General features: G+C 34.6%; 1 protein-coding gene across 1 annotated transcript in view; it reads right to left on the bottom strand.

Moving 5' to 3' along the window:
* Positions 1–8,338: 8,338 nt before the first annotated feature.
* The window catches only part of LOC136031003 (RNA polymerase II elongation factor ELL-like), a 99,319-nt gene continuing 96,958 nt past the window's right edge, over positions 8,339–10,699 (bottom strand). Inside the window, exon 10 of the mRNA XM_065710165.1 lies at positions 8,339–8,892. Within this exon, the coding sequence (XP_065566237.1) occupies positions 8,731–8,892 (162 nt within the window). The 3' untranslated portion in view covers positions 8,339–8,730. The remainder of the gene's footprint in view (positions 8,893–10,699) is intronic.

The raw sequence follows: 10,699 nt of genomic DNA, 5'->3' as shown, positions 1-10,699 counted from the left end.
CCTCCACCCGCTGTTCGAAAGCCTTGACACCCCCTCCCCCCCCCAAGGGGCTCCCTAGACACCTGTTGACTTGCTGTTGGCAACAAATATCTGGCTTAGAGAGGATATCTTTTAGCCATTAACTTCAGTTCATAGTTACCATGGGTTGCATATTTCCTGCCACTCCTCAGAATTCATCTGTGACTATTACATTCTTTTCCTTTCCTTTTCCTTTTTTTTTCATTTCTTCCTTTTCATTTCATAAACTCTGTTATAATTGAGCAAAAAATTAGTTTCTTCTGGTGAATAATAATGCTACTCCTTAAAAATTATAACGTCAGCTTGGTCTTTCAACTTAGTCGGGTCTTCAGTTCTTGTAAATCTAGCATGGCGTTACCTCTCTTCACTCGCTTTGCTCTCCATGGTCGGCCACTTGGGCCGTCGGCCCTCATAAATAAAGTCTGACGTTAACTCACTGCAGTCACTACGGTCAACACCTCAGGCCTTCGCGGACTAGCTATCATAAATTCATATTTATCTTTCTTTCTTTTTTTTTTTGCTTTTTATAGCCTCGGTCCATTTTCACCACCCAAATGGTTTTATGGCAATTTTCACGTATCTTCCTTGATTCACAAACAAACAAACACACACACACACACACACACCGATTATATGCGCATATATATATATATATATATATATATATATATATATATATATATATATATATATATATATATATATATATATATATATATATATATATATATATATATATATATATATATATATATATATATATATATATATATATATATATATATATATATATATATATATATATATATATATATAGACTGACGAATTCAGACGATTTGAACTGGACTTATAAGGAGTTTCAGAAACTCATATCCCAGGGGTAGGAAGCATGAAATTAGGTGACATAGAATTTGTTTACTCAGGCAGGAAGGATGGGGCACATAGACAGGGAGTAGAGCTCCTGATGAATAAGGAAGCTGCTTAGTCTTGTTTAGGCTGGGAAGGTATTAACAATAGAATACTAATTGCTCATTTTATGACTAAAAAGTTCAGGGTATCAGTTATAGTAGTATATGCCCTCATTGAACCAACTGATGGAGATACTAGTGACTCGGATGAATTTTACTTACAGTTACAGGAGCAAATAGACAGGGTACCAGGTAGAAATATGGTGTTTTTTCTAGGAGATTTTAATGCCCAGGTTAGTAGAAATAGGGATAGATAGTATCCTAGCCTAGGTAAATTTGGTGTAGGAAAAGAAAACAGTTATGGCTATAGGATTTTGCAATTTTGTAGGTATAACAACCTAGTTATAACCAATACGGTGTTTGGTCACAAAATGGCCCATAAGTTGACATGGTATCCACGTGATGGTAAGACAGCAAACCTTATTGATTATGTTATTGTAAACAGAAGACTAGCAGGATCAATACAAGATACTAGGGTGTATAGGAGTGCCGTTATTGATGTTAAAAGTAAATATCATCATCTAGTAGTGTCTAAGGTTAATTTAAAGCTGAAATTCCGAAAGAGAGTAACTACCTTTCAGGAAGTTATGATGTTGGTAGACTTCGGGATGAAAATTTGAGAAAAAATTCCAGGAACAGTTGAGTACAAAACTTGAGAGTTTAAAATTTGACAATGCGGAAGATGGATGGAATAATTTCAGAAAAACAATTTGTGAAGTTGCTGATGGTGTCCTAGGGAAGAGAGCTAAGACTGCAACTAGGAATATTTGTGAAAAAGCTTTAGGTTTAATAGAGAGTAGAAGGGTTTTGTATAAGAATTATCTGAGTGATAGGTCGTATGAAAACAGAAGGAATGTAAAGAAAGTGGAGAAAGCATTAAAATATGAACTAAGGAGATGTGAAGTGGAGGCCATGGATAAAATTGCTGAGGATCTGGGAGATGCGGTTAGACGGCATAATAGTAAAATATTATACTGGCATGTTAATAAATTGAAAGGGAGTAGCCAATCCGGACTAGTCAGAGTTAAAGATAGAAATGGGACCACAATTAGTGATAAGGAAAAAGTTAAAGAAAGATGGGTGGAACATTTTGAGAATGTGCTAAACCGAGATAAAGTTGCAGGAAAAGATATAGATGAAAATGAAAAAGTTTGTGATACCTTAGTTGTGAAGGAAGATTTGTTTAGTGAGGAAGAATTAGCGACAGTACTAAAAGGATTAAAAAATAATAAGGCCCCAGGTGCTGATAGTATGATTAATGAGTTTCTTAAATATGGTGGCTCTGAGGTTAGGAATAAGCTACTGAAGATTGTGAACATGATTTTTGAAAAAGGGGAAGTACCCAATGATTTTAGGAAAACCTTAATTAAACCACTGTATAAGAGAGGTGACAAGAGTGAGTGTCGTAATTATCGAGGCATTAGTCTGGTCTCTGTAGGTAGCAAATTACTGAGTAATATGATACTTTTTAGACTGAGAGATGCTGTAGACAGTTTTAAGGGAAGAACAATGCGGTTTTAGAAAAGGTAGAGGATGTGTCGACCATGTTTTCACTCTTAGGTTAATAATTGAGAAGTCCCTTCGTTGTCAAACACCTTTGGTCCTCAGTTTTATCGATTATGAGCAAGCTTTCGATTCTGTTGATAGATGAGCGTTAACAAAGGTCTTATCGTTATATGGTATACCAGAAAAATACATTAAAGTGATTTGCGCTATGTACGAGAATAATACTGCTGCGGTTAAGGTAGGAAATGAGGTTAGCAACTGGTTTTGTATTAAATCAGGAGTTAAGCAGGGTTGTGTTCTATCACCCTTTATATGGATCATTTTGATGGACTTCGTCTTAAGGAGCACAGGAAATGCAATTGGAGACCATGGAATAAAATGGGGAGGAAGAACGCTCCTGGACTTAGATTATGCTGATGATTTAAGCTTATTAGATGAAAGTGTGAGCAAAATGAATGAATTTTTAGAGGTTTTACGAGTACAGGGTGCTAAAATAGGCTTGAAAATTAATGTTAAGAAGACTAAGTCACTAAGGCTAGGAATAAGTGAAGATGAACAGATGACATTAGGTAACGAAAAGATTGATCAGGTTGGGAGCTTGCAGTTACCTTGGTAGTATTATTAGTAAAGATGGTGGGAGCAGTGAAGATGTTAAAAGTAGAATAGCTAAGGCTCAGGGTGTTTTTTCACAGTTAAAAAAAGTTTAGAAGAATAGAAAGAAAAGTCTACAAACCTAGATTAGAATATTGGAAGCTACAGTGATGACAGTGGTCAAATATGGCTCTGAAGCATGGGCACTCCGAAAAGCAGATGAAAATTTACTAGATGTTTTCCAGAGAAATTGCCTACGGATTGTTCTGGGTACCCGGCTGACTGACCGTATGTCAAACAGTAGGTTGTACGAAAAGTGTGGTTCAATCCCGCTTTCTGGGGCTATAATGAAAAAAAGGTTGAGATGGCTAGGCCACGTTCTACGGATGAAGGATGACAGATTACCGAAGATTGTCCTTTTTGGTCAACCGTCTGGGGCTACACGGAAAGCAGATCGTCCTTGTCTGGGTTGGGAGGATGTCATAAATAAAGATTTAAAGGAAATGGGAACTTCTTGGGAGGGTGTAAAGAGGGAGGCTTTAAATAGATTAGGTTGGAGGAGGAGCGTGCGTAGCTGTGTTGCCCTCAGGCGGCTTGGTACTGCAGTGAGTTATTATTATTATTAGTAGTAGTAGTAGTAATAGTAGTAGTAGTAGTAGTAGTAGTAGTAGTAGTAGTATATATATATATAAGTAAAGACCGTATAATGCTTGCGAATAAAAATAATAAATCAAGAAGTAATTTATTAATTTCACGCTTCAAGAACAATGACCATTTTAAGTTTTAATTCTGATTAATTTTGAACATAAATTATACTGTTTCGAGACAAAATTACAAAAAAAAAATAATTCCTCCTATTATGTAATGCAATATAATGACTGAACTGTTTGCCATCTTGTGTTTTCGCATACCCTTCTTGTTTACCCCCCCCCCCCAGATTTCCCCAGGTACCTATTTACAGCTGGGTCAACTATGGCTGGGGTTACAATGTCACGCCACTGTCACCCGTTCTGGAACCAAGTATCCAGCGACAACAGGACTCAAAACCCCTGCCTTGACGGATATGGAATTTCAATTCTAGCGTCTTAAGTATATCGTTAAGCACAAAAGCCGAAATGATTATAACTGGTATGATTCTACAATCACTTTAGAAGAAATCAGTTTTCAGAAACTTTATTCGCACAAAATTTGAAGAGCACATACTATTAGGTTAATTTTAGTTAATTAAGTAAGTCAGGTTATGTTAGGAATTCACGTTGCCCGATAGAAAAAAAAAACCCACCCAAGCAGGTTTTCCCCGTTTCTTATAAAGTAGCTGAGCCTCAATTGCATTAAAAATGCACCAAAATGGACTAACAACAATTTTGGTAGCACAACCAAAATTCCGCTTTTTCGAAACTGAAGTATCAAAATTTCAAACGGTCAAAACTTTAATTTTTTTACAATTATCAGACACGTCCTTGTATTTTGGGCATAAAGCTATATCACACGAAAGGTTTATTTATATATATATATATATATATATATATATATATATATATATATATATATATATATATATATATATATTGCAAGCTCTATATTGGAATCAGATCAAGCAAAACGTATAAAAATTCTCTCATATTTGCGCAGATAAACATGTTTACTCAATAAACCAAAAAAACAAAAAAAAAACGTACGAGGGAAAAAAACAAAACATTCCTAGCCCTACCACACAAAGAAAATACCGATAAAAAGATTAAAAAGTTTTGGAGGCCGATTTTCGATCCGGTCGTTACCCTCAAATGTATATCTCTATCATATTATACGAATATATGCATGATCTCTCACTATGGCCATCTATCCTGAACACTTGAGTATTTGACTATTAGCCGTATATTTACGAAGGTGCGTTCCCAGCATTGAGAATATTCCCCTTTTTTCTGTTTTTCTTTTTTTGGGCTTTTGATTTTCCCGAAAATAATCCGTATTCTGAATCAAGATAATAAACGCCCGAATATGATGTTTTATGTTCTGGATCATATATAAGCACAAGACTGCTATTGAAATCTCTGGTTAAATTTAAAGCTTGAAATTTTTGGTCAAATTTTTTTGATAAATATTTTTATTTATTTTATATATTTATTTAAATTTGTTTAATTCAAATTGAAGTTTATTTGAATGTAATTTTTTTTTATAATTAAAAATCGGTGATGTTACGTTTAAAGATCACATCTGACATTTTCACACGAGGTAATTGTCTAGAACCATTGGTTGAGGTGTTCTCAAAGGGAGAATCAGCAGGGTAATATAGATGAGAAGGATCAAAATGTGATTGACCATACTGAGCTAAAATTTTTGGACAAATATATCAGAAACTTAACGCCAAAGATATTCGGAGAAGGGAAGGGCTAAAATTTAGTTGCATTTAGAACAGTAAATTTAAATTTTTAAGAGGAATTTGTTGAATTGATGCGATTTTTAAACACCCTCTTTTTTACTCGGTAGCTTCTTTTAAAGGCAAGAGAGAGTATAAAAGTAAACAGCATTTACCCTAAGGGAAAATACGGGAGGATATAAAGACCCTATTTCTGGACCCTCCTTTTTACTCAATAGCTTTTTAAAGGCAAGAAAGAGTATAAAAGTAAACAAACTTTACATCAAGAGGATACACGGGGAGGAGATCCTATAGGTCTTTATAGGAGTGCAATTTTTGCGGCATAATCGCAAACTAGATATAACAGCAGAGGAAAAGGGCAGAAGTGAAAACAATTATAACCTCAACTAAAATAGCTCTTTAGTAACTTTAACCAAAACAGCTCTTTGCAAATATTTACACTCAAATTAGAAAATATCAGAAACATATTTGATGTCACCTTTGCTAGATATCATTTCCAAAATCGGGGTATCGAGTGAACAGGCTCAAGCCCGAAGTTAGAACACTTAGCGAAACAATTTTAGTTTTCAGCTTCACAAATTTATTTTTTATGTAAGAAATATTATATTAATTCTGAAACTTTAAATTTGCCCATTTATCGCTGCAATAAGCAAAATAAATTTATATGACGACACTGAAAAAATTAGTTTCAAAAGAAAAAGCTGGACCACTAGTTTTTTCTTTACAACACTGTTATTTCCCAATCATGATGAGTAAGGTCATGATTTAAACCATGAGTGCATGACTATGAACTATGAACGCACCTTTTATCCTGAGCCCCTCCCCCTTTGCAAACTTCACAGTAAGAATTCACCATTCCAAGAGACAAGCATATATAATTTTGATATAAAGTTAATAGCGAAAAAAAAGGAACATATTAATTTAAAACAAAAAAAAAAACAACCATGAATTATGCATTCACAATTAGAAAAAGGAAAAAACCAATCCTTCACAGTTGACAGACAAAAGTTCAATAACTAAGAGAGCCGAAATAAGAAATAATCGATATATTAATTAACGTATATAATTATATTGTAGCATAAATTTTATCCTAAAAAAGAAGATGAAAAAAAAAGGTTCATTGCCACTAATCCATGAACATTTCAAAATATTACAACCTATTATTTCGCATTTGTGCTTTTAAAAAAATCTAGACTGCTTCAGATTATGTAACTATCAACCACTATTGCTCTTAGCAGCGAATAACGGGGAGGGGCGGGAATTCTATTACATTTGAAAATTTTACGCGTGCTATCTGGAAATGATCAACTAAATTAGATACCTATTTTAGATTTGAAATATAATACAAGCGGTCTAAATATAATTCCTGGACATCATTTTACCTGCATTTGGTGGTTGCTATTTCAATTATCTCACTTCGAAAAGATTAAAATTTTTGTTTTCATTACGGAGATGGCACAAAGAAGCAACATAATATTTTTATTTTCTATTTCTCTCCTTTAGATAAAACTACATGATTTACGCTGAGTTGAGTTCAGCATAATGTTTTGCGAACTCGGCTCGGCTCGAAGTTAACTGGAAAAATTTTTTCATCCACATTGTTTAGGAACAACATTAAGTTTCTGTGCAAAAATAATATGGGCTGAAGAATAAAATTTTTAGCCAATCAATGTTGAATCAAAAATGCAACGATGATTTTTCTTACACGCAGTATTTACCATCCCTCCTGTAATCCCTTTCACGCATTGTTTATTTTACTATTTTTGCTAATATCTGCCCCCCTCCCCCGACAAAACTAAGTACATACTCAATTGAACGATGTGAAAAACTTCTAGTAGAACCTGATAATTAAAGATTTGAGAATAACATTCGTTAGAATTTTTTAGCTGAATTGATTATAAATCTTACTATGTAATATATGTATACAACATATAATAGATATATATATATATATAAATATATATACAACATATAATAGATATATATATATATATAAATATATATATATATATATATATATATATATATATATATATATATATATATATATATATATATATATATATATATATATATATATATATTTAGTAAGATTTATAACCAATTTTTAGAATAAGTTAAATTTCAAAATTATTTTATAGATTCCGACTTTTAAGTACATTCGTGTGCGGAGCTAGTATAATAAATTTTTAAAAATATCAATTTCAGCATTGATTAGCAAATTTCTGTTATATTCCCCTATCGTTTGAAAATCCATCCATTTTACGAATGAAGAAGGATAAAATCCCCAAAACCCCCGATTTTAAATCGGGAGTAAAACATCGCAAATTTCCTATATTTCGTAGACCATCTCTGTGTATGAGCCTGATTTGTCCACACAAGAAATGATTCCGGGAAGTGGGACGGATTGAAAAGTTATTAAAAGGGGATATTAGTTGTAATATATAAAATACAGGATTAAATTACAAAATAGCTAGATTTGGATGGGTGGGGATTCTAAAGCCCGTTTATAGAGTTATTCATGTAAATTCTTGGTTATTTCGCATGAATCGCTTATTTTGACCCCCCTCATGCAAAAGAAACTAACATTTCCGTACGTGCAGGCCTAGATGTACCATGTGGAGAGGCGGGGAGGAAGGACGATATAAATGGCTACTTTGCATCATTTCGAAAAGTTATCAACATACCCCTAAAACTCGAAATGGGTTAATTGAAAATTGAAATATATACTGAGATTGTCATATAACAATTGAAAATATTTAGTCATATATCAATTAAGTAAAATTTTTAAAGTGCACTTATGGTGTTTTTTCAATAAGTATGAGTTTAGTTGCATTTGTTTTTCAAATTAAAGTAACTAAATAAAAAAACACTAAAATAAAGATTCAAATTTATAATTCAGAAATAATCTAATTCAGTACCATATGATCCCAATCAATATATCCGATAATACTAATTGTAAAATAATTTATCCGTTATAACGAAACAGTTGGAGAAAAAACATAACTTCTTAACACAATTTAATACTAGCAAACCGAACATTGCCACGTAATAAGGCTGGCAATAAACAACTGAAGCCATCTATCGCAGAAAAAAAGAATCAAATCCGTACTATATCCTAAGAAAATATATGTCCAAAATTCCAGCAAAACTTACACTGAGCACTTATAAGATATACTGCTTCGCCTCTTTTTTTGTCATTTGAATATGCATAAACATATGTAGATAATTAACCTATAAAATTGGATAGCCTAGATTTTAAGTGATGTACTAGCTCTGACAGAGTTGAACACGAGAGCGGTCATAGCAATTGATGAGATGTTTGATATGGGCCAATTTTTCGTGGAGATAGAGGTAACGCCTTCGAGCTTCTTGGAATTTTGTATCATTAAGGTTGGCCTTGTATTCGCGGAGAATTTGAGTTTTTACTTCCTAAAAAAAGGAAGATAAAGTAAATAAATTCAATTTGGAAAAAAAAACTGGAGAGAAAAGAAACAAATTGAGCACTGGGACCTACTAAGGCTGGTAATAAACAACTCATGCAATCTACTACACACCGGGATATGTACTCCTTTTGGGTTTTTTCAAAAATCTAAATGTGTTGGCCTTGTGCTAGTTCAGTGCCCCCCTATCTAGATTTTGAAAAACTCCTTTTTGTAGTGTTTTCATTAAACAATATCTTTTTTTTGGTATTTATATTAAAAACAAGAGCCAATAGCTCATATGGCACTTGTGACGAGGTCGGAACCTAAAATTAGACTCGGTACTAGAGTTATCGATTTTAGAGTTATCAATCCAATCCGAATTGAAAATAGAGCATCTGAGACATGAGATCTTTCTATATATCAAGTTTCGTTAAGATCCGATCACCCATTTGTAAGATAAACATACCTCAATTTTCATGATTTCCCCTCCCTCCAGCCCCCCCCCCCCCAAAAAAATGGTCGAATCTGGGAAACGACTGTTATCAAGTGATTTTGTGTCATTCCCTGACACGTCTACCAATTATCAGCGTCCTAGCACGTCCAGAAGCACCGAACTCACCAAAGCATAAGAAATCCCCCCCAGCTCTCCCAAAGAAACCATATCCGTTCCGGTTATGTCAATCACGTATTTAGGATTTGTGCTAATTCTTTCCACCAACTTTCTTCCTGATCTCTCCCCTCTAAGCGTTTTCCAAGATTTCCGGTTTGCCCCTCAACTCCCTTCAATGCCACCAGATCCACTCAGGAATTGAAATAAGAGCTCTGAGACACTAGGTCCTTCTAAATATCATATTTCATTTAGATTGGATCACCCGTTCGCAAGTAAAAAATACGTCATTTTTTCTAATTTTTCCGAATTGACCGTCCTTCCACTCCCCCCCCCCCAATGGTCGAATCGGCGAAGCGATCTATTTCTAATTTAATCTGGTCTGGTCCATGTTACGCCAGCCAACTTTCATCGTCCTGGCTTATCTGGAACTAGCAAAACCGGGACAGAAAATTAGGTGCACCCCCCCAACTTCCACAAAGAGAGCGGATCCGGTTCGGTTATGTCAATCACGTATCTAGGACTTGTGCTTATTCTTCCCACCAAGTTTCATCCCGATCTCTCCACTCTAAGCATTTTCCAAGATTTCCGCCCCCCCCCCCCTAAGTCCCCTCAATGACACTGGATCCGGTCGGGATTTCAAATAAAATATCTGAGTTACGAGATCCTTCTATATATCAAATTTCATTAAGATCCGATCACTTTCGTAAGTTAAAAACACATTATTTTTTCTTATTTTTCAGAATTAAACCAACCCCCCCCCCCCCCCGAACTCCCCCAAAGAGAGCTGATCTGTTCCAATTATGCCAATCAAGATTCTAGTACTTGTGCTTACTTTTTCCACCAGGTTTCATCCCGATCCCTCCACTCTAAGCGTTTTCCAAGATTTCAGGTTTCCCCCTCCAACTCACCTCAATGTCACCGGATTCGGTCGGCATTTAAAATAAGAGCTCTGAGACACGATATCCTTCTAAATATCAAATTTAATTAAGATCCGTTAACCCGTTTGTAAGTTAGACATACCTCATTTTTTATAATTTTTTCCGAATTAACCGTCCCCCACTCCTCTCAGATGGTCGAATCGGGGAAACGACTACTTCTAATTTAATCTGGACTGGTCCCTGATACGCCTGCCAAATTTCATCGTCCTAGTTTATCTGGAAGTGCCCAAACTAGCAGAAACCGGGACTGAGAGACCGACAGAAAT

The sequence above is a fragment of the Artemia franciscana genome, chromosome 9 (genome assembly GCF_032884065.1).
Source record: "Artemia franciscana chromosome 9, ASM3288406v1, whole genome shotgun sequence".
Classification (NCBI taxonomy): domain Eukaryota; kingdom Metazoa; phylum Arthropoda; class Branchiopoda; order Anostraca; family Artemiidae; genus Artemia; species Artemia franciscana.
This window is presented reverse-complemented; position numbering and strand designations above follow the sequence as displayed.